The sequence below is a fragment of the Leucopleurus acutus genome (assembly GCF_964270905.1).
Source record: "Leucopleurus acutus genome assembly, chromosome: 11".
Classification (NCBI taxonomy): domain Eukaryota; kingdom Metazoa; phylum Chordata; class Mammalia; order Artiodactyla; family Delphinidae; genus Leucopleurus; species Leucopleurus acutus.
In genome coordinates, this window is record NC_139152.1 from 8,297,484 (window position 1) to 8,322,143 (window position 24,660).

A 24,660-nucleotide genomic window follows, 5' to 3' on the forward strand; every position below is an offset into this window, starting at 1 on the left:
ACATATTCAACTTTCTATTTCATATTTCCCTTTAATGTAGAAAGTCTTTCTTTGTCAAGTCAGCCTTTTATTCTCTCATAAATCCACTCTTCAGCTTTTTATTAGGGTAATCCTATAACCAAACTCACTTTACATGCTCCTAGTACATAATCCAATACTTTCTTCTTTTCCCTGCAACCTCTAAATGAAGCCTACTGTGACCACCACCTCTGTAATGTTTTTCATTTTTTGAAATCCTTTAGCCCTTGATTGCTGTGAATTTTTATCTCAGGAGTCTATTGGGAATCACATGGAAGTGTAATAAGTGTTTATTGAATAAATGAGTAAACAGTAATATGGGCTGGCCAGAGAAAAAGGTTTATTCAACAAGCCTTCAGAGATATAAAAACTCTTTTCTTCCATGGAGATCTAAGTCTGTGGAACAGGGACTCCAGCAAAGCAGTTTTCATTGATGTGGTCTTTAAGCATTTCCAGTGTCTGTGATAGTGGAAAGAATAGAAAATTAAGATGGACTTGGGTTTCCAGAACAGTGAATATTCCTTCCTTTAGATCTGGGTAGCATGGTTCCTGAGGAAATCCAATTAGTATAGTGGGAAATGAGATCCGTTACTTAAAATTATCTAATATGCAATTCTGTGAACTGTCTGAGGTATGACTATCAGGGGCCCTTTCCCAATAAATGTATTTTTCTATAATAAGTTGCACTGTGAACAGTATGATGTCTATGAGAAATATTGAGCTAGAATTTTATGGAGGAGATTTGAGGGACAAGCCAAAGGGGTTCTGACTCCATCTGGAAGGAGTATGAATTGCTTACCTTTGCTGCAAGGAGCACTGTACTCAGCAATGGCAAACTCATCTGAATAAAAACAAAAATAGTCAGGAGAAGTGAGAGGGAAAGCGAACATCTATGTTACAGGTCAGTGAAAGAATCTTTATTGTGGGAAGAATTGCATCAGAAACCTCAGCAGAATTCATTTGATGTGCTGCTTTCTGTCTTATATTTTCAAATACTTTATGTTATGCTTTCCTTTACCCTAAACTCCTGAAGGGTAAGAGTACAGATTACACTTATTTAAATTTCATATTGTTCTACAGTTGATTTTATCTGAAGAAAAGGGAACTAAATATCTTACAGGTGCTTTGTATTAGTAATAATATATTTATATCAGACTTGATAGAGACAAAATGAAGTGATGAGAGTGATTAGTGTAATGAATTGCCCCAACACATCTCTCAAATCTAAATTTCTGTGATCAGGTATTTAATTTCTGTGTGAACTTTGCTTTCACTCACCTGTCTCATAATAATCATAGACTTTCACTATGGCTGGTTTCAGATCCCTTACTGGGATGTCTTGAAGAACCGTGAAGGACAAGCTCAGGGTCTGATTTGTCACCTATAAAGCAAAAGGGAATTAAATGACTCTCCAGGGAGCTTTCCTCTCTCTTCTTTGAGTGAATTTAAGTATTCATCTATTTTGGGGAAAAACTTTTTATCAACTAACAGGGTACTTAACTTGGGCCAAAAGCTCTCAGAGTAGGTGAAAACTTCCCCAAATTGTTTCTTAAATAACTAAAACTATTCATATACTCCCATCAATGTGAGTGCATATCTCTGTTCATAGGGGGTGAATGATGCAGGCTTTTTATTGTTTGAATAGCTGTGTTTATTTTTAAGTATCAGAGATTCAGTACAGCTTCACTACTCTATCATGTAGAAATACTTGTGTCGACTCAAAACGGAATATAAAAGGTGGATCACTGCAGCCTATGTTTCATAAAATTCGTAAACTATAATATCCGTCAATGTAGGAATGAATAAACTATGCAACAACATACAACTGTAAAATCAGATTGGTTTATTGGTGCACTGGTCTTGTTGTTTTATGGTCTAAGTCCTTGCTGAGATTGATAGCATATCGCCCTTTTGTCTTTTTGATGTGCTGTTGATACAATAGTTGACTAATAATGGTTACTTCCTTATATGTGTCTTCAAAATAACTTGTGCACATAATGAGCACCTTTTGTGGAGAATTTCTTGCTTATGGGGTCCTAGAAATATTCATATCCCAATATTATAACAAGTCATTTCTTCCCATAGTCCCAGATGAAATATAAATAGAGAAGGAGAGGAGAATATTCACTGGACCTAGTGTTAGAATTCTCAAATTTTTAGCATGGAGGTGATGTCTCCAAAATGCCTTCATTCACTTCCCAGGTAGCTCATTATCCATATTTTTTTGGATAGGATGGCAGGGCTCTCACCTTATCCAGGTAAATCAAAACATGGTTGTTGCTGACTTCTGTTCGGCTCACGTGGTCAGATGTTTCAAGCTGAAGAAAATTAAGACATCACAAATGTTAATAAACAGAAGAAAACCCTGGGGAACCAGAGAAAAGAAGAATGTTTATTACCAAATTAAGCCTGAGGGTAAAATTTCTTCAAATGCTTTTTGTAAGCAAAGGCAATAATGTGGCAGAATTAAAAATGAAAGATAATTGGGATGCAGGGTTTAACTTTAATACGACACAGGACCTATGTGTAAATTGATTTATTTGAAGAAAAGGGAACTAAATGTCCTAAACTTGGAAATTACCTATATTTCAAGGTTCTATTCACATTCCATTCCTTCATGAAGGAGGTTTTTGTTTTTTTACTTTTTTTGCTTATTATAACTTGTAGCAATCTCAGTTTCCTCTGTACTTCTGTAATAGTTCTAGTTTATGTCAATCAATCTTTCTCATATTTTTTTCACTAGTTCATGTGTGTATGCTTTATCTTCTGAAGATTCTAAGCTCCATTAAAGCAGTAGCCTGCTGACAATTTTTTCCTAGTAGATGTGGCTCCTAGCAAAGTGCTGTTCATGACAAGAGATAGACCGTTGCTGTGGGTGTCCCTAAAGCGGTGGACAGGAAGGCTGCTGGAGCTGGCAAGGTCACCAGGTCTGCCCAGATAGTTCAGAAGGCTAAATGAGTATGATCCCTAATACCTGCCACCCCAGTTTGATCAATGGTGGAAGCCCAGTCTCAAAACCGTCTGAGTTGACCATTGAACTTAGTAGTGAAAGACTGGTTAATGATAACAATGTATTGTAAAACTAGAAGAAAAGGAGAATGTTTTATGGATCATTTGTTTTTCTGTGGGCGGCAGTTTTGAGTTATTAGTTTTTAAAATTAGTATTTTTATTAATACCTTAATGGAAACTTGACCAAAAATCCATCATAAAATTTTGAGACCCATTTAAACAAAGTTAAATGAGAAAACAAACAAACCAACCCCCATATAAATGTGCTAAATTATATTTCTCCTTTTGCAGACAGTAATGTCTTTGATAGAAGTTAATTTAATAGTATTTTTATATTAATGTTTTCTTAGTCTAGAGATACATAAAATATTAAATAAAATAGGGTCTCCTGGGCTTATAGTAAACCTACCATTTTCACTGTTGGTTTCAAGGGAATGAAGCCAGATACCATTTTCACGTCAGCAATCACCATGTTGGAGGCTGGACGTCTTCCAGTGTAACTAAAGATCCAGGGAAGAAAGGAATTAGGATTTTCTGTGTTATTAAATATTTTTTTTCTATGTCCGCAGTAAGCACTCAACAGCCCTGCAGAGTACCAGAAGTCTTCCTAAATTTCCTACCAAGTAGCTCAAAAAACTGGCTGTGCATTAGAATCTTCAGGGGAGCCTGTTAAAGCCACAGAGACCAGGCCTATACTCTAGACCTGATGAATCAGAATTTCATGGGTGTGAACTCTGAGGATCTGCATTTTAAGAAAGCTCTGTAAGTGATGCTTAGCTGGGCATGAGACTGCTAATCTGTCCCAGTTATTTGTTACATATACTTTGTCTTTTTTCCTGAATAGTATCCCCAACCAGGTTATAATATTCTTGAGGACAGATACAAATAGCCCTGTAGGTATTTGAATATGGCTGCTTATGTATGTATTTCCCCCAAAATTGATTATTTTATATATAATCTGAGATTTAATTATTACCAGTAGGAATTCTAACTAGAGAGTCACTACTTCCTTCTATCTGCGCTTTTCAAGAAGTCTCCACCTCTGTCCCAGATAAAGCAAGAATAATATAGGATTTCATTACAATAGAATGAAATCAGGATGAATAATTACATTAGAATAAAGTCAGGAATTCAGGTTAGAGGTTCTTTATTTATTATTGAGGGGAATTAATAAGCTGTAAATAATGAGACTAGACACTAATAGATCCTGGAGTTGGGGGATGTACAATGTAAGCCCCATCACTGAGAAATTCTGTGTCAACACGAGAACACGTTGCTTTTTCAATAAAGGTAGAACAAACATTCACTGTCACCCTGCTCTGCTTAATGCGGAGTTCCAGTAAGAAGATTTGTTGTTATACCCAGAACTGCGTGATGCAGTCAGAGATCTTACCTGACTCTCAGTGAGATTTGGAAGCTGGTGTGAACTCTGGGTCCATCACAAGTTTGGGGCAGTGTCTGCACCTCCAAAGCAAATGGGAACTCTTCCTTTCTCGGGAGAATATTGTATTTCAAAGATGTCTGTGGAACAGACAAAAATCTGTGATTTTTCCCTTGCCCAGGATTCCTCCCAACTTCCTCAACTCTTTCTTTGATTTGCCCCATCATTTGCTGTTTTAGGCCTTCTCAGTGACAATATTACTCTGGACCTTTTGTCCCCACCTGCCCCTGGAATCTCACCTGGAGGTAAACACATCCTTCTCCTGTCGTTGTCATACTGTACTCTCCGGGCACCTCTGGCAATGAAACCTGCTGTAGTAACAGGAGGTTGCTGTTGTCCACTTGGAATTTTGTGGAAAATGTCCCTGAAGATTGGATGGTCACCTGTGTAGCCTTCCCAGTCCTGGTGAAAGTGGCTGCTCCATATTTGGACAAAGCATGGAGAGCCACCACGGTGTCCTGGAAGAGACAGGTGAGGGAACCCACTTAGGCATGACAACCCTTTGAAGACCCAAAGGCCCATGTTAGCTGCCACAAAAGGGGCTTTGATTTCCTATTTCCTGTTTCCCTCACTGCTTAAATATTGAGGTTCTCATTTCAAGATTGATTGTAATCCTTAGATAGATGACAGAACCATAACCTTCACATATCTGCCTTGTACTATATGCTTTAGAAATTTATTTCTCAGAAAATCAATTCTTTTCTCTCTATAAATATATGTGAGGTATACAATGTGGAAAATATATATGAATGGGAATTATTTATTAGCATTAGCTGTTTGCCTAAGATGTCTTTCTTGATAACTGTGGTCATATCTGTCACCACCCAACCAAAGTTTAGTTTGGCTCTCACCCCAAGCTACACTCTGCTCTGCTGCTGAGGTCAGTGCCCTGAGAAAACCCAGGGTCCTTTGCAGCCATGATCAGGGTCATGCTTCGGTTTCTCCAGAGGAAATAAAAAATGAATAATTATAATTATATTCTGGATTTGTTGACATTTTTATTTGGTTCTCTCTTTTTCATCAGAAGTTTGGATCCCCCTCCAGCGGGCAGGTCATATTCTCAATTCTCATCCACATTGAACCTGGCATCCTTCAAATAATAATTTTCTAAGAAACGAATGATAACTTTTAACAAAATTATTTTCTCCATTTATATGGAAAAATAAGAGATTAAATACAGTGGAAAAAGGATGGAATGTCTTTCTGTCACATTCTGCTTCTCTTTTAGGGTGCATACGCTAACCTCTGAATTCTCTGGAGATGAAACTCCCTGCTCTGTCTATATTGATGAATTTTTTAGATATAAGATTATATAGTTAGGCTCAGGAGGTTGGATGAATAAAGATAGTTCTTTATGCTCCCAATGAACAAATGTTTGTATATTAAGAGGTGGATAGAGGAAGCATGAAATGTGTCAGCCTTAAAAGAAGCCAGTCAAAGTGGACCTAGAAATGGAGAGCTTTGCAAGGAGAGGTGATTGGTTTCTGAATAGTGTTTCTGGGAACAACTTGAAAGGACTCTTAGAACTTCCAGAAGAATGGTGGATTTTTAAATTCGTTCTGCTGTGGCCATTGTGTGTAGGGTCCTGGTGCCCCACTATTGCTTTAGGGATGTAGAGTTGTTACTGGAAATAGGAGCCTGTGATAAAAATATGGGATGGGGGTGGGGCAGAATTGACATTTTCTTTTCAGCCCTCTTTTTTTTTTTTTTTTTTTTTTTGCGGTACACGGGCCTCTCACTGTTGTGGCCTCTCCCGTTGCGGAGCACAGGCTCCAGACGCGCAGGCTCAGTGGCCATGGCTCACGGGCCCAGCCGCTCCACGGCGTGTGGGACCTTCCTGGACCGGGGCACGAACCCATGTCCCCTGCATCGGCAGGTGGACTCAACCACTGCGCCACCAGGGAAGCCCCCTCAGCCCTCTTTGACACTTTTTCTTATTTCTCACCATCCTTGAATACTAATAACATTCTTCTCATTTCAAGTTATTCTTATCTTCATTTCTTTTCTTCTTGTATGTGTTTGCATCTTGTTCAAACATTTTTCTACCTGAAGGTAAAGTAAAAGGCTCTCGCTAACCACAGACCTGGGTGGAGGAGAAGCCCCCCTGGGAGTTCTGCTGCCTTGAGATCCACTTCACGATGAGCGTGGCAGTGGTTAGGTCCTCCGAGGTCAGGGCAGGCTGGGCAGTGAGGTAAGCGAGGAGCACATAGGCTGTCATCTCCACTTCAGCAGAGGGAGCCCGGGGTTGGTACAACTGCTCCACTCGTGCCTTGGGTTTCTGAGGTCGTGTCCAGTGGACAGAATTATCTGGAGATGAGAAAAAGATTTGCAAGTGACCACATGTTCATATTTAACTTCAGGTAAAAGGACAAGGGCCAGTGCTGAAGTGCGGGTTGCCTTCCAGTGATAATCTCTTAAATCTTATCTGGCGACTTCCTGCCTACAGACAGCTGAACGAGGCTTGTCTCATCTGGGCTAAGGAGTCAGAAGCTGTGCCATCTAGGTTTTCAAATGGTTGTGGTGGTTGCGTTGGTGGAAGAGAGAAATGGCAGAGCAAGTTCTCTGACTGGTTGTGGTAATTTCCAACATCTGAGGTTATCCAGACCCTGTCTAGGGCTTGTTCAACTTTCTGTAAAGCCTGTCCTCAGAGGTTTCTTATGAGGATCACAGATCACATGAGATAATGGAGTGTACACTCATTAGATTAAAAAAAAAATAGAGTAATCCTCAAAATAGCAAAGGCTGACAGGGTGTGAAATAACGGGAACGGATTTACACTGCTGTGGGAAGAAAACAGCTCTTTGGAGAGTAATCTGATGATATCCAGCAAAGGGGAAGATGTGTTTAGCCCACTAATCAGCAGTTACGCTTTCTAAGTACAAGTTAGAGAAACTCACACACACCCTCAAGGAGATGGGTATATGATCATTGCAGCATGGTTTGCAATAGAAGTAAATAAGAAACAAGAAAAGATCCACGAGGAGAGACTCTCTAAATAAATTATGGCCTTTTTAATATATTGTAATGTATCATGCAGCAGTGAAAATGAACATACCCATACAGGAGACTCCTATCAGCCTGCCTAATGTTGAACTTAAAAAGCAAAAGGCAGACAGACAGACAAGGATCAAGCAGAAATACTCAGAAGGATGATAATTCTTATCTAAAGAGGAAAAATGTAAACATTCTGAATATTATTTAGGGATACATATGCAGTAAAAAGATAAAGAAATCCATGGAGTTTGGAATGACAAATTCAGGATAACAATTACTTTTGCAGGTAGGAATGGTACACAAGGGATTTTTCCAGCATTGGTAATATTTTGTTTCTTAAGCTGGAAGGGAAGTATTAAAGGTGTTTGCTTATTATTCTTTATGCCTTTTTGTATATATACAGTACATTGCCTCTTATCTTTGGATGTGTGACTTGAGTAAGAAATCCTTGAGTCCATAATGACATAGACAAAAGAAGAGAGGGGAAAGGGGTCCTGAGAGGTAGTCATGGGGTATTTTTGATATGGAATCCTTGATCCAGAGACTGTGGGTTGGGAGAAAGATCCCGGGTGTGCTCTCACCTTCCTTTACGGCTTCCTCATCAAGTGACTTGAGGACTTCTCTCCTCTTTTCCTGGTTACCTGCCAGGGCAAAGGCATAGGCCAGCAGTGCCTTGGTGTAGACGTGGCTGCCTCGGGATCCTTCCTTGGCTGACTTCCAGGCTGACTCCAGGCAGAACAGGGCATTGCGGACGACAGGGTGCTGGGAAGGCAGAGCGAGAAGGGAGCGAGCTGTGTGAATAGGGGGGCTAGTGCTCCCGGGTAAACACAGACCACAGCACAGAGGTCAGGAAGTTGTTGGAAAGCACTTGTCTTTCTAGCCTCATTCTTACGGATAGAGAGAACAGTATTTTTTTTTAATCTGTTAGTCTCACATTCATAAGGCAGGAATATAGGCCATATCTTTAGAATTCATTCTGCATGTGTGGTGATGGTGGTAGTGGGGTTGCTAGGGGAAAAATAGACTAGGGTCGTCACTGGGGAAGTGTAAATCTTTCTTAATGGACTGACTAAATTCTCTATTGATCTGGGAAGCACTGACATTGCATAGAAGGAATGCTGACAACTGGTTTTTAGTGGGGTGTTGTTTCAGACATCAGGTCAGCAGTTTCATTGCATCTAGAACGAGGCTTCAGCAAGGGCACCTACAGTGACAGGGAGAGGAATCTCCAGAAGGGCAATGGTGATATAGGCAGAGAGGGTCACTTCATCGTCCACTCCACCCTGTAAATATGAGAGAGAGACAGATTTGAATAATTTGAGGGACATTTATAGCGATACAAGCTTACCTCGGGAAACCAGAAAAATCTAAAATAAACAACCTAACCTTATGCCTAAAGCATAAGGTTTAGGAAGGAAAGAAATCATAAAGATCAGAGAAGAAATAAATAAAATAGAAACTTAAAAAAATAGAAAAGATCAGTGAAACTAAAAGCTGGTTCTTTGAAAAGATAAACAAAATTGATAAACCTTTACCAGGCTCATCAAGAAAAAAAAGGGAGAGGGCTCAAATCAATAAAATCAGAAATGAAAAAAGAAGTTACAACTGACACCACAGAAATACGAAGGGTCATAAGAGACTACTACCAGCAACTATAGGCCAATAAAATGGACAATCTAGAAATGGACAAATTCTTAGAAAGGTATAATCTCCCAAGACTGAACCAGGAAGGAATAGAAAATATGAACAGATCAATTACCGGTACTGAAAATGAATCAGTAATTTAAAAACTCCCAATAACTTTTGAGAATGCTCTTAATCAGCTCCTTGTATTCTGCTGTCATGGAATTTGTCCTTACCCATATACATCCCCATGAAGCAAAGTATCACAGTCACTCTAAGTTCCATCCCCTCTTTCTTGGTGCTACCCAGGTTTTATTTCCTTCTGATACCTTCCTTAAGGAATTCTTATGTTATCACTTCCTCTCCTCATCCTTGAGAACAGTGTAATGGACAAATCAACACTAGCTCTGAGAACACTTCACCTTAATGGCATTGTTGAGCAGTGACCCAGAACTCCTGAAACAGCCACTGTCCCTCTGCTTTTGGGCAAGCCAGGTGAGAGCTTCGGTAATATGTGCTTCATCAGTGAAGATATAGGTTCGAGCCTGGGCAAAACTCTTCAGTACAAAGGCTGTGAGCCTGAAGGGGAGGAAGTGATGATCACATTTACGTTGTTACAGTGGTTTTATAACCACATCACAGCAACAGGCTTCATAGGACACTTCTCACACTGACGTGAGTCATCTAACAGGAATTCTTTACTTAGAGCTCCCATTGCCTTTACTTGCTAGCTCTCGTACAGCTGACCCTTGAACGACATGGTTTGAACTGCTTGGGTTCACTTACACATGGATTTCTTTTTTTTTTTTTTTTTTTTAATAATTTATTTATTTTTGGCTGTGCTGGGTCTTCGTTTCTGTGCGAGGGCTTTCTCCAGTTGCGGCAAGCGGGGGCCACTCTTCATCGCGGTGCGCGGGCCTCTCACTGTGGCGGCCTCTCCCGTTGTGGAGCACAGGCTCCAGACTCGCAGGCTCAGTAGTTGTGGCTCACGGGCCTAGTTGCTCCGTGGCATGTGGGATCCTCCCAGACCGGGGCTCGAACCCGTGTCCCCTGCATCGGCAGGCGGACTCTCAACCACTGCGCCACCAGGGAAGCCGGATTTCTTTTTTTACTAAGTATGTACTACAATACTACATGATCCCCAGTTGGTTGAATCCGTGGATGCACAACTGGGGATACTGAGGGCCGACTGTAAAATGATATGTGAATTTGCTACTGCTGAAGGTCAGTGCCCCTAACCCCCATGTGTTTCAAGGGTCAACTGTACTAATGTTACTTATTTTTTTATTTTATTTGAGTAAGGCTTTAAATCTTTTCTTTAGCGATTTTCTTTGTAGATGGCAGAATCTTCTCATACACAGCTCTTACATGCAGTACCTTCTGACATTGCTTTGCCTTAAGGATTTTAAAATGGTGTTTCATATCACTGGCTCCATCTCATTTCTTTCCTCCTATTATTGAATTTATTAGTGATTAAGATGAATATGATCTAAAAGCATAAACTGAAGTGAACATGGTTTATCTAAAAGTTATATGATATGTTTGCTGGCCATCTCATTAAAAAAAATCATGGTTATGGGGGCTATTTTAGAAAAAAAAATAGCTATTTCAGAAAGAATACCTTGGTGTATTATGAACAGGATGAATTCTGGGGACAAATCTAACATACGTGTGTTTGAATCTCAGCTTTTTTGCTTGTTACCTTGCTAGTTTTGGTATATTTATCTAGTATAACCAACTATAGGCTTAATAATACATATCTGATAGGGTTCCTGGGAATATAATTTTGATAATATATGTAAAAGACCTGACACAATAACAGGAGCTCAAAAAACTGTCTTTCCCTTACCAGGTGTTACCCTCATTGTTGCCATGTTGCTCCCCAAAGGTGCTGTAAGAGCCGTCATAGTGCCTGTAGAGCAGCTGTCTCTGGTAACCTGGAATGGAAAGTTAATGAAGCAACATGACGGGTTGTACATTCTGTAGCCAGAGAAATAAACAAAATGCCTTGGCATCTTGTGATAGTTCCTAAATTTTGCTGCAATGTGTTAGATGGTTCTGAGTCCTAAACATTTTATTGGAGGTTGGACACTGGCTAGGTACCATGAAGTCAACTGTCATAGTATTCTTATTATTGTAACTATCATAGTATGATAAATTTACATATCATAGAATTGATAAGTAACTCAAGCCTATTGGGGATTCCAACCTATTGTTAAAATTGCACTGTGAAATTTTCACTCCCTTATTCAGTGACTCACCAGTGTTGAGGTAGCGAATGGCCTTGGACTTGATCTCTGCAGTCAGCTGCTGTGTTTTATTTAGATAATCCAGAACGTAGATGTTAGGAGCAAAGAGGACCATATTTTGTTCTCCACAGCCATAGGGCATTTGGAGGAGATTTTGTGTATTTTGCATGGCAGAGCCTAATATGTCTCCTAGGAAATGGGAGAGATGGGAAGTCATAAAGCTTATAGATTATAATCTATCAGAATCATTAAAAAGAAATGAATAATTAGCTAAGGTAAAGAAATGAGGAATTTTAGGAAGGGTGTCTTCAAGGAACAGAAGTATGATTGGAAGCAATAAATAAATCCAAAGAAGAAAGAAGTTAAAAGTGTAGCTGTTATTTTGAGAAAGTATTTATGGAAAAAATATAGTAGACATTGTCTAATATAGTACAGTAGTCCCCTAGGGCTGGAGACTCACCCAAAACTGAGAAGGAGGCTCGGGCAGACTCTTCTACCACATTTGGTGGCAGCTTCAGAGATAATTTTTCAGACACCTCGGCACCTAGAGAAAGAAACAAATCAGCCACAATGAAGATGATTTCTGCTGTATATCTTCCTGAAGAGTTCCAAGACCCAGAAGCCAGAACTATGCCTTGTACCTAAACTTCTTCTGAAAAGTTGTCCCTCTTTTAATATTCCAGTTTTAAAAAATACCTTCAACATATATGAATGGGATTCTGAGATTTCTAGAACTTTCCTTCCCCAACCTCCTTGTATGTGGAGTTGCATTCCAAAAGAAGGCTACAAACTGACAAGTACCTGTGATGTTGTGATTCTGTTGTAATCATCCTATGGCTAACACAAGATTGTTATCACAAGGTGATATATTTCATGTCCATCCCCAGCCTCCTTACACAACAGTTGTATGCAAAAAACCCACTATGTATATATAAGCAAAGGAAAAATCTTCAAAAAGTTCCTGAATTCTACCATAATGCTCGGTCTTTACTTCCATCAAATTTCACCAGATATGAAGACAGTATTTTTAATGGAACCGCTAGACATGGGGCTAGGGGTGAAGATGAACAGTATTTGACTCAGTGAAAATAAATTAACTGCTGCTGATAAGCATACATTTGCTGGCATTTTAATATTAGTGAATTACATGAAGATGAAAAAAGAAAAATGTATTTATCATTATACTGCATCCCGTCTTCATAAGATTAATAATAAAACTTTTGTCAAAGGGTACAAACTATCAGTTATGCAAGATGAATAAATTCAAGAGGTCTATTGTAAAGCATAGTGCCTACAGTTAACAATACTGTATTGTAAACCTAAACATTTGCTAATAGGATAGATCTTATATTGTAAAAATATAATAATAAGAGAGTGGGAGGAAACTTTTGGAAGTGATGGATAGGCTTATGGTATAGATCGTGGTGACAGTTTCACAGGTGTATACTTATCTCCAAACTCATTAAGTTGTATACATTAATTATGTGTGTATTATCAATTATATTAATTACTGATAGTTATGTAACTAAGTTTAATCATGTAGTTAAATACATAATATAATTATGTGTTAAATACATACATAGTTATATTAATTATGTATGTATTATTTGTATGTCAAAAACTTCTCTTCAAAAAAAACTTTGTAAGAAAACATGACATATATGGATTTGGTAGTAAGGACTAAATTCACTTAAATGTAGAAATAAGGCTAAATAATAAGGCAATTATGTTTTTAGAATACATTTTATATATTTTAAGTATTGACATGACAAAAAAGGTAATAAACAGAAATTAGTAGGTACAGAAAGGTAAGGAACACATGATGTTGATTAGACATTGGTTTGAGATGAGAACACATTGTGTTGATAAATTTCTTAGTGTACTAAATTTCTATAAATGTTTCTGTTTAGGAAATTCTCCACAAAGATAAAGCTGTATCTTTTACTGTAAGCTTCTTTAGTCCCTTCCCAATGACTGATAGGATACTAGGTATAGGATTGGCACCAAACAAATATTGACATGACAAATGGTAAAGGCTATGGCAACCTTTTCTTCTGGAAATAGCATAGTCTCATTATCCAGTGTGGTTAGCTATGCAAAACTCAGTGTTGAAGGGGCTTGAATTCAGCTACCCATGTGTGGTATTACTAAATATCCAAGGAAATATCCCCTTTGGCAGTATTCATTTTGAATCTACCCACTTTCTACCTATAACCACATCATACACTGGTCAGAAGGACAATTTGATGTTTGCACAGGTGCTTAAGAAATAAAGACTCAGAATTCCTGGGATATGGATATTCAGCTGATCAAATTACTTGGCCTCTCTAAAAACCAGTTTCCTCAGTTACAAAATGGGTTGATGGTTCTTCGGGTCTTGCTTACCTCATAGGGAAAGTGTAGGAATGGTATATATAAAATACTTTGAACTTCAAATATTATATTCTAGTCAATGTTGTTTTAATTATGATGACTGAGTCTTACCTGATGGACAAAGCAGGGAGTTGAATGTTGCTTCCTTCTCTAGTCCTTCAGGCTTTAGGTGGAAAGAAAGAAAAGTTAGAAATGAGAATGGACTGACTTTCAGGACATGTGTGTTAATAGGGGAACTACAGGTTTCTTGATGAAGAGAAGGATTGGAACTGATTTTCAGATGTATTATAGAAGCAAATTCTATAAGTATAAGTAATATGAAGGAGACAGGTTGATAGATGAGAAAGGGAGGAGAAAATTACAAAGTAACATCAAGAGAGAGAGACAGAGAAGCACACAGAGAGAGAATCATATTGTGAAATATCCCATGAATATATATATATATATATATATTTCTTTTTTCATATATCTATTTTTTAGCCCTTCTTACCTAAAAGTTGGAACCCCAGCTGGATTCACCATTGTTTTTCTTGACTCACTGTGACTTATCAAATGGGCAGGCTTACTTACTTCCACCAACAGGGGCTTGATGACTGTGTCTTTCCTTCCATGTTCAGGGACCACAGCCACCTCGGTCCCACACAGCTCGTGAGACTCCAGTGCCTCTGCACTCACTGTGAAATTCACATTCCCTGGAAAAAGGGCCAGTAGAGATGAGCACCATCTCTCTCTTCCTCCATGCCTCCAAACCCCAAGATTTATAAACGTTTAATGCTTTGTGACCTTATTTTTTTGTTTTATAAAAATATAGGAGCAGGAATGGAAGCAGCATAGACTAGAGGCTAATGATACTGGGAATCCAAGGTGGAGCCGGAGGTGAGGGAAGCGGGTATATCCTTCTAGACATCCTAGAATGAAAGACAAAGAAAAAACTTCTACCATTTGGTGGGGGGTGGGGGCGTCTTTGCCTGGATATGAGGATCCCATAGACAGACACACACAGTCGTTGAGTAGAGAACTGCCTCTAGGAGGCTGTCTCTCACCTAATGACTTTGGGGTTACTGCCCAGGACACGGTTTGCCGGCCATTCCCACAGATGCATTGAGTCTCTTGTTCCTTCTCTCCTGGGACAGCTAGGAATGCAGGAGAGGCTTCTAGGTGCACACTGACCTGAAACCACGCATGAGACAAAAAGACAAATAGACCAGAGGGAAAGGGGGCCAAAGGAAGAATGGCTTGAAATAAAGCACATTGAGGGATTGGGTAGATTTCAGGTTGCCTAATACTGAAGATAATATAAATGAAGACTGAGCATCTCATAAGTGGATCTGACATCTAAACACTAGTATTTGGGGATAATCTGCTCTTTCACGTGGTAGGAGCAGAGGAGAGGAAAAGTCATGATGGTGTATGTTTGTTGCCTGTGGAAGCTCTACTCCTTTGGCTTAAGATCTTGACCATACCCTCAGCTCTCCCAGCAGAGTGTACAACATTTATAAACAATTATGGTGAGATGCACATAAATAACTTTAAAGTTAAGTTTAATACAGTTAATCATATAAGAAAAGTTAAATATATGGGAATGTAGAGGTTGAAACCTTGGAGAGTATAAGACATGAGAATCAGCATACTGGTTTTTGTTGTTCATGTCAGAAATCTTCATGTTGCACAAACTTCCCAACTTTAAAGGGTTATGATAAGGGTCAGAACCTTGTTTTAAGTTGTCATTTGGTATTTGGAGATATCAGCAACCATAGTCATATAACATATGAGTATCTCTGACAGTGTTATCTCCTGGTGAGCCCATCTTACACACAGGAGTTTGTCAGTATTCCCAGGAATGCAGTTTTTAATTTACTTGACTGTTACCTTGTGCTCAAGTTAATAAAGAGAAGGCCTTACCCAGATGCATTTGGGAAGGTAGTTTAACACAGTGGCCTTGAGTGTGAAGGCTTCTCCGCGGATCACAGAGTAGGGCATCGTGAGATCCACAAAGAAGGGCTGGAAGGCTCGGAGAGAGGCAGTCGGAGACAGACCAAGTCCAGTGTCACTGGACAAGCAGAGGGCCCCTGCCTTCCACTCAGTGATGGTATCGGGGACTATTACTCCTACTTCAGCCACACCTGAAGAGCTGGGGAGGTGGCAATGTGCAGAACAAAAAGTAAGCAGTTAAATACAGGCACGCCTCATTTTCTTGCACTTTGCTTTATCGTGCTTTACAGATACTGTGTTTTCTTTTTTAAACAAATTAAAGGTTTGTGGCAACACTGCGTCAAGCAAGCCTATTGGTGTCATTTTTCGAACAGCATTTGCTTGCCTTATCTCTCTGTGTCACATTTTGGTAATTCTCTCAATGTTTCAGACTTTTAAATTATTATTATATTTGTTACGATGATCAGTGATCAGCAATCTATGATGTTACTATTGTAATTGTTCTGGGGTGCCATGAACTGCACCCATATAAGATGGCAAACTTAATAGATAAATGTTGTGTGTGTTCTGACTGCTCCACTGACCAGCCATTCCCCTGTTCCTCTTCCTCTTCCTGAGCTTCCCTAGTCCCTGAGACACAACAATATTGAAATTAGGCCAGTTAACAACCCTACGATGGCCTCTAAGCATTCAAGTGAAAGGAAGAATTGCACACTTCTCACTTTAAATCAAAAGCTAGAAATTATTAAGCCTTGTGGTAAAGGCATGTTGAAAGCTGAGATAGGCTGGAAGCTAGGCCTCTTGCACCAAACAATTAGCCAAGTTATGAATGCAAAGGAAAGTTCTTGAAGAAAATTAAAAGTAAACACTTGAATGATAAGATAGCATAACAGCCGCATTGCCGATATGGAGAAAATTTGAATGGTCTGGATAGAAGATCAAATCAGCCACAATATCCCCTGAAGCCAAAGCCTAATCCAGAGCAAGGCCATAACTCTCTTCAGTTCTGTGCAGGGTGAGAGAGGTGAGGAAGCTGCAGAAGAAGAGTTTGAAGCTAGCAGAGAATGGTTCATAAGGCTTAAGGAGAGACGCCATCTCTGTAACGTAAAAGCTCAAGGTGAAGTAGTAAGTGCTGATGTAGAAGCTGCAGCAAATTATTCAGAAGATAATTAGTGAAGGTGATTACACTAAATAACAGATGTTAAATGTAGATGAAACAGCCTTATATTGGAAGAAGATGCCATCTAGGACTTTCATAGCTGGAGAGGAGGAGTTAATGTCTGACTTCAAAGCTTCAAAGGACAGGCAGACTATCTAGTTAGGGGCTAATGCAGCTGGTGACTTGAAGTTGAAGCCAGTGCTCATTTATCATTCCGAAAATCTTGGGGCCCTTTAGAATTATGCTAAATCTACTCTGCCTGTGCTCTATAAATGGAACAACAAAGCCTGTATGACAGCACATCTGTTTACAACATGGTTTACTGAATATTGTAAGCCCATTGTTGAGAACTACTGCTTAGGAAAAAAGATTCCTTTCAAAATACTGCTGCTCATTGACAATGCACCTGGTCTCCCAAGAGCTCTGATGGAGATGCACAATGAGATTGATGTTGTCTTCATGCCTGCTAACACAATAGCCATTCTGAAGCCCATGGATCAAGAAGCAATCTTGACTTTCAAGTCTTATTCTTTAAGAAATACATTTTGTAAGGCTATAGCTGCCATATATGGTCATTCCTCTGATGGATCTGGGCAACGTCAATTGAAAACCTTCTGGAAAGGATTCACCATTCTAGATGCCATTAAGAACATTCTTGATTCATAGGAAGAGGTCAGAATATTAACATTAACAGGAGTTTGAAAGAGGTAGATTCCAACCCTCATGGATGACTTTGAGGGGTTAAGACTTCAGTGGAGGAAGTAACCGCAGATGTGGTGGAAACAGCAAGAGAACCAGAATTAGAAATAGAGCCTGAAGATGTGACTGAATTGCTGCAATCTCCTGTTAAAACTTGAATGGATAAGGAGTTGCTTCTTATGGATGAGCAAAGAAAGTGGTTTCTTGAGATGGAAGCAACTCCTGCGGAAGATGCTGTGAAGGTTGTTGAAATGACAAAGGATTTGGAATATTACAAAAACTTAGTTGCCAAAGCAGTGGCAGAGTTTGAGACGATTGCCTCCAATTCTGAAAGAAGTTCTACTGTGGGTAAAATGCTATCAAACACCATTGCATGTTACAGAGAAATTGTTTGTGAAAGCAAGAGTCAATTGACGTGGCACACTTCATTGCTGTCTTGTTTTAAGGAACAGCCCCATCCCAACCTTCAGCAGCCACCATCCTGATCAGTGAGCAGCCATGAACATCAAGTCAAGACCTTCCACCAGCAAAAAATTACGACTTGCTGAAGGCTTAGATGAAGGTTAGCATTTCATAGCAATAAAGTATTTTTGATTAAAGTATATACATTTTTAAAGACATAATGCTATTATACACTTAATAGACTACAGTATAGTGTAAACATAACTTTTATATGCCCTGGGAAACCAAAAAATTCATGTGACTCACTTTATTGTGATATTCGCTTTATTGGAGTGTCTGGAACGGAACCTGTAATATTTCTGAGGTATACCTGTAAATCCTTTCTAGGAAGAGTACCCCTATATAAATGATTCTATTGTCATGACTTGAATGCACTTAGTAGAAATACCAATAATGGAGAGTATAATCAAGGCTTGAAATGGGAATGTATAAGTCCCTTTTTCCAAATCTGTTTTCAATTCTAGTCTATATCAGTCTCACCTTAGACATGTAGCTGTAGTATAATCTGTTATAGACGATATAGTGATAAATATGTAGTTTTAGATTGTTATTAAATTTTTTTCTCTAAAATACTGTTCCACTGAGGGAAGTTTTATAATTTTAAATTCTACTACTACTGTGTAGAGCTGGCTTGACTGACCCTGTGCTTAACTCAGGACTGCCGAGCAATGAAGGATCTCTTATAGGTGTTAATCTGTGCAGTGCTTGGTTATATTTAGTCCTTATGCTCATTTTCTGGAAATCTTAGAATGACATTTGTGCAAAATTTCTGATACTAAATTAGATTAGTGAGACTTCATGACAGAAGTATTATACTAAACCTCTCCTGAACACAGCAATGTGTCCAAAAGATATACTTGGATATTGAAAAACTAGCTAAAAATTGAAAATTGTGAGGAATCTATATCGTTGCATCTTATATATGAAAGAAGTTACTTACTCTACTGCCACCAAATCCCAGATCCATGTCTCAGGGAAGTACTTCCGCACAGTCTCTGTGGGAGGCTCTGAAATATGTATTATATGCATAAGTTCATGACTTCTTCCCATTTCAGCTACGACTGCGGAGGAGACAGAAACAATAAATATAAAGATAAGGCTTATGAGAGGTTGTAGTAAGTGCTACAAAAGAAATAGGGTGATGAAATAGATAGGAACCAGGAGAGGACACTTGGGTATTAAGGGAAAGCTTCTTGGAGGAGGTGGCATTTTTAGATGAATTCTGAAGCATTACAGTAAGCTAGGAGTGAGCTGGGGGAAGAGAATCACAATCAGAGAACAGTGAGACCTAGAGGCAGGACGAGTCTTGGATTGCCTGTGAAAGAAACCTAGAGGCAGAAAGGAGGCTCTGCAGCTTCTGCACCTCTGCGAGAGCAAAGAAAAATCGTACCCAGACATTTTGACAGTGGCTTTGAGAAACCGTTTGTAGGAGTGAGAGAATCAAGAATTTAAAAAGTTCTTTATTCCCTAATGTGACCCTTTATTCCCAAATGTGTCAGAAGATAAGACACAAGAGACAAGATTTGTCACTGGGACAAATCTTGTCCATCTATACACTTGTTCATACATAAATTTACTACAAATCTTATTGATAAAGGATTAAAGGATATAATTTATAAATACTAATAAAAATATACAATGATCTTTATTTAAATTCCGTATAGCCATTTGATTCTCACTGAAAGATTACCTTGATTTTTGACAAACTCTTTTGTTTGTACTCAACCTATATTCAACCATGATTTGACAGAATCAGACCATAAATAAATAAATGATTGATTACTATATGATTCATCAAAGAAGTAGCCCATATCATTGACAAATGAGTGTGATTTCAATATGGATATTAGCTGATGTTTTGGGGAAGTTAAAGAGCTTCTTTTCTTGACTGGTGAGAATATAGTCCCAATTTGTGAATTTCTGTTTCTGTTTACATTATCCTATGCCTGGAAACTTTCCCTTCCCTTTTAAAACTCACGCATCTCCATTTACTAGAAGCAAATTCTATATGAATGACTTCTTGATTCCTCAATCAGAATCAATCCTTTCTTTTATTCTTCATATCTGCACCTGTCTTATAATGCTTTTTACAGCCTGCCTTGTGTTCTTTCCAGCTGCATACGTGGGAGCTGGACACAAACAGAATTTTTTTGATTTGTATCACTATGTGACCTTGAGCAAGAACCTTAATATATCTAAATCACAAGTTCTTTTTTTTAATTGAAGTACAGTTGATTTACAATGTTGTGTTAATTTCTGCTGTACAGCAAAGTGACTCAGTTATACACGTATATACATTCTTTTTTTTTTTTCTGTTTCTCTCTTTTTTTTTTCGTACATTCTTTTTTATATTCTTTTCCATTATGGTTTATCTCAGGAGATTGGATATAGTTTCCTGTGCTCTACAGTAGGACCTTGTTGTTTATCCATTTTAAATGTAATAGTGTGCATCTACCAACCCCAAACTCTCAGTCCATCCCTCCCCCACTCTTCCCTCCCCCTTGGCAACCACAAATCTGTTCTCTATGTCTGAAATCACAAGTCCTTTTTAATTAATTTCATCACATTTTATCTTTTTTAAAGAATTATTTTATTTGGTTCAATATATTAGGCAATTAATTTTTCTTAATTTCTTACCTGGAGAAGATAACAGTCTTTGAGATGACTGTATTTTATATATTTGAGGCTGTGGACATATTTTGGGTTTATGAATTTTTGAGTTGGTGAATACCTTTAAGCCCATATCCTGTAAAGGAAATCATCACCTAATCAGTACACAAATATCATAAAATATGTATATACACATACTCCTTTTCATTGAATTTAACAAACAATCCAACTAGCTTAATATTAATCTTTTTGTGTTTTTGGATTTGGAAGTTGTTTCTTTCAAACAGTGTCCCTGCCTCTTGTCACCCCAGCGTTACCTATAACTGTTACTCTAACACCCGCTCTAACACCCGTCTTTACTGTGCACTGAGGAAGCTCAGTCAGAATCCAACTTTTGAGCCTCACCACTGGCATCCTTAAACATGGGAAGCTAGCGCCATAAGCCCTGGTGCTGAGTATGTGTGGTGTAAGTACATTTCAGAGTAGCTGAGGTCATTCTCTCCTGCAAAGACTTTTTTCTTTGGAATACAAAGGCTTGCATTGTTTCACTTGATGTGTAAATATTACAGTTTTTCAGCTGTCTAATGATTCTAATCAGGTAGAACCATATGAAATTACTGATATTTGACCATTTTTAAAAAACTTTAATTGGAGTATGGTTGCTTTACAATGTTGTGTTAGCCTCCACTGCACAACAAAATGAATCAGCCATACACATACAGCTATGCCCTCCCTAATATTAAACTTTTAATGTTCACATGAGTAGAAAGGAAATTGATATACTTATAGAGATAATTTCATTCTGTTTTTAAACCTTTTTCAACAGTAATTATTTTACATGTGTAATATTTATAAATGAATGAAATGAATGAAGAAAAAAAACTTGCTTAATAATCCCAAAAGTTCCAGTCCTGGCTCTGTTGTTATTAGTAGATCTGCTACTATTAGTGACCTTGGAGAAGTCACTTGACCTCTCTATGTCCCATTACCCTCAACTATGATATGGAAGCATTAAAATAAATATTTTTTTCCATATATAATATTTTGTGAACCTTAAGAACTGACCATCAGCAATATAATGGACTTGCCTTTAGGAAGCTATACATATCTTTTTCATTTGTATTTGATACTGGGGAATACATGATCCCATTGATATAGACATTACGGTGACTGATGCAGTCTTCATTGTCTTCCTTCTGTTGATTTAAACGGTCAGGGAAACCGTTGAGGTCCTTTACTGGTAGCAGGTTATAAACCTGTACAAATGCAAAGGGCGAAAGGACAAACTTACTTGTGGCTTATTTTTCTTAAGTGCAGGGAGAAAAGAAAAGAATAATCACTACCAGACTTTCTTTGAGTGACTCCATTGCCTAGATAATTTACAGAGAAGATGATTTTGAAAACGTTTAACAATTTTAGGGAAAAAAACAATTAAAACATTCCTATCTAAGTACTCAGGATCATAATCTTCTGTTATGCAATTCAGAGGCAAACCCTAGACTCTGCTGGAATGAAATAAAACTTAATTAAGAGAAATTGAGGTTTGCTATATTTGAGACATTGTGCAACACTTCAGGATGACAGAATTAGGTAATAGTTTTGTCTCTATCTGGTGGTTAGCAACTTACTCGGTGTTTAACAAAGTAAATGGACAACATGTTCTAAACAGGCACATGGATAAGCATGTATCCTCTGTATAGGTCAGGACAGTATTTTCTTAGTATTACCCATGGGAACTAAATGCTCCATATCTTTATAAAATACATAAAACTTTAACTGTAGAATACTGAAAATGATACTTTCAAATTCACTTCAACGGGAAGAATAAGACAAACATAAAAATTCTGTAGGTGTTTTATATTTATAGGAGTTCAAAATTGTTTGATAAGAATAGATTAGCAAAGTGAGTAGCACAATGAAATGAAGCACTTTCTCAAAGGCAGCTCCTTCTTAGCATTCTCCATCTCCTCCCTCTGCTTTATTTTTCTCCAAAGCATATCACATAATTATTGTCTGTCTCACCTATTAAGTTCCATGAGTGCATGGATTTTTTTCTTTCTAGTAGTTCACTATGAGATCCCCAGAATTTAGGACACACCCAGAACACAGTAGGCACTAAATAAATATGTGTTGAATGAGTGACTTATGCTACTAGGTGCAAGTGTTTCATTAATGAAACATTATCAAAGATTGAGAGGAACCCTTGTTCTAACCCAGGTCTACTACTAGATACATGAAAGCTTCTGCTTTATTATTAACAAACTAATAGAATTTTCTGCTTTATCTATCCACTAGGATTGTTATAATTGAAAACAACTTTGAGAACTATAAAATTATGTTATACAAACATAAAACATTAATGTTAGCGTTCCACATATTCCCTCGCTTCCACTATGCACTTAATATCTCCTTTAGAAGTATTCTAATATTTTTAATTAAATACTATTGGAAGGACCAGAAAGTAAGAGATCTTTTCTTTTCTCTTGTAGGGAAGTAAAAACGTAACTTTCCCTTTATAAAATTTTGGTAGTGAAAAAAAACTTCAGTAAGAGGTTATTCCAATTGCCCTCATTGAAAATTTGAAGTAATGGGCAAACTACTATTAGGACACATTAAGTAGTTTCCCGTTGTTATACTAAGCATACCCTTTTGCTATTTTTCCTATTAACCCAGTATTTGAAAAGGTTTCATTTATTAATGTCATTTATCACATGGTAATTAATTTTTCCTAATTTTTATTAATCAGAGACAATACAGATCTTCCTTCAGAAATTGTGTTCATCTTGGGCATGCAGTGTTTCAACTGATACTATTCTTATTAAAAGAAGTTTGATATTTCACTTAGCCTGTGCAGTCTAAGTGCAGGTATATGTACCATTTCTGTTAGACTTTTTGAAATATTAAAACTAGTTTGAAAACTCCTACTATTGGTTTCATAAAGCTCTAGGATTTCAGGGATTTTGGATGGTGCATGATTTATACATTGATATTCATATGTAATATCTTCCTCACCAAAAAAAAGTGCACATGGAAGAGCTCAAAACTATTAACTCCTAGATAAATATAACTTTAATAGATGCTATCCCACTCAGGGTTTTTTCTTGCTCTGAGTCCCTGACGTGGCCCTTCCTGACCCCTGGGGCTGATGGAACTCACCGTGGCCACAGAGAGCTCGGCCTCAGGACTCATGAGCAGCACACTTTGGTCCACGGCGCGGAGGGCACAGAGGGACCGAGGGGAAGCGGTGACTTTCAGGCGGGCGTGGGAGGCTGGGAGACTCTGTGCTGGGCTGAAGTTCAAACCCACCTGTGGAATTGGGGACAAAGTCAGAAAAACAAATTTCCTGATTTACCCATGCGTTCACCAGCATTTCCTGGGTGCTCCGCAAATTCAGTGCATAATCGCTTTGTTTGACTTTGTTGATGTTTGGCACCATGTAAGCCTTGAGGCCTTTGGTTCCCTATTTTGTCACTCTGATTCTCATCAGTTGAGCTATTATAATGATATCTGTTTTTATAAGTTATTAAATTGGAGATGCTATTTTTTACCTTTGATACATAGTGAGGTGTTCATTAACTAACTGTGGGCGGAATGCAAATGGTTCTAGATGCTCTTGTATTTTTCCTTTGGCCCTTTTGTAGTCTTATAAACTTGGTTACATGTTTTCCAACATTTCATCGTAAGAGAAGGGAACAAGGTACTCTGAACTGTATCATATGGTAAGAGACAATGCATGAGAATTTTGCACTAGGAGTCAAGTGACATGGATAGCTTCTTTTTTTTTTTTCTTAAATTGGGGTATAGTTGCTTTACAATGTTGTGTTAGTTTCCGCTGTACAACAAAGTGAATCAACCATATGTATACATATATCTCCTCCCTCTTGAACCTCCCTCCCACGCCCCCCCCGCCACCCGTCCCACCCATCTAGGTCACCACAGAGCACCGAGCTGAGCTCCCTGTGCTATACAGCAGGTTCTCACCAGCTATCTGTTTTATACACGGTAGTGTTTATACGTCAATCCCAATCTCCCAGTTCATCCCACCCTCCCTTCCCCTCTCCTTGTCCACATGTTTGTTCTTTATGTCTGT

General features: G+C 38.4%; 1 protein-coding gene across 1 annotated transcript in view; it reads right to left on the reverse strand.

Annotated features, from left to right (window-relative positions):
- Positions 1-336: 336 nt before the first annotated feature.
- Positions 337-24,660, reverse strand: part of LOC309968552 (alpha-2-macroglobulin-like) — a 40,775-nt gene continuing 16,451 nt past the window's right edge. Inside the window, exons 15-36 of the mRNA XM_082849839.1 lie at positions 23,727-23,876; positions 21,659-21,826; positions 20,598-20,706; positions 18,901-19,021; positions 15,611-15,839; positions 14,752-14,878; positions 14,279-14,400; positions 13,820-13,871; positions 11,796-11,879; positions 11,348-11,524; positions 10,936-11,023; positions 9,509-9,665; positions 8,672-8,746; positions 8,045-8,225; positions 6,553-6,776; positions 4,709-4,927; positions 4,422-4,549; positions 3,438-3,528; positions 2,268-2,336; positions 1,297-1,399; positions 818-859; positions 337-477 (exon numbers count right to left, since the gene is read on the reverse strand). Of these exons, the coding sequence (XP_082705965.1) occupies positions 461-477; positions 818-859; positions 1,297-1,399; positions 2,268-2,336; positions 3,438-3,528; positions 4,422-4,549; positions 4,709-4,927; positions 6,553-6,776; positions 8,045-8,225; positions 8,672-8,746; positions 9,509-9,665; positions 10,936-11,023; positions 11,348-11,524; positions 11,796-11,879; positions 13,820-13,871; positions 14,279-14,400; positions 14,752-14,878; positions 15,611-15,839; positions 18,901-19,021; positions 20,598-20,706; positions 21,659-21,826; positions 23,727-23,876 (2,733 nt within the window). The 3' untranslated portion in view covers positions 337-460. The remainder of the gene's footprint in view (positions 478-817; positions 860-1,296; positions 1,400-2,267; positions 2,337-3,437; positions 3,529-4,421; positions 4,550-4,708; positions 4,928-6,552; positions 6,777-8,044; positions 8,226-8,671; positions 8,747-9,508; positions 9,666-10,935; positions 11,024-11,347; positions 11,525-11,795; positions 11,880-13,819; positions 13,872-14,278; positions 14,401-14,751; positions 14,879-15,610; positions 15,840-18,900; positions 19,022-20,597; positions 20,707-21,658; positions 21,827-23,726; positions 23,877-24,660) is intronic.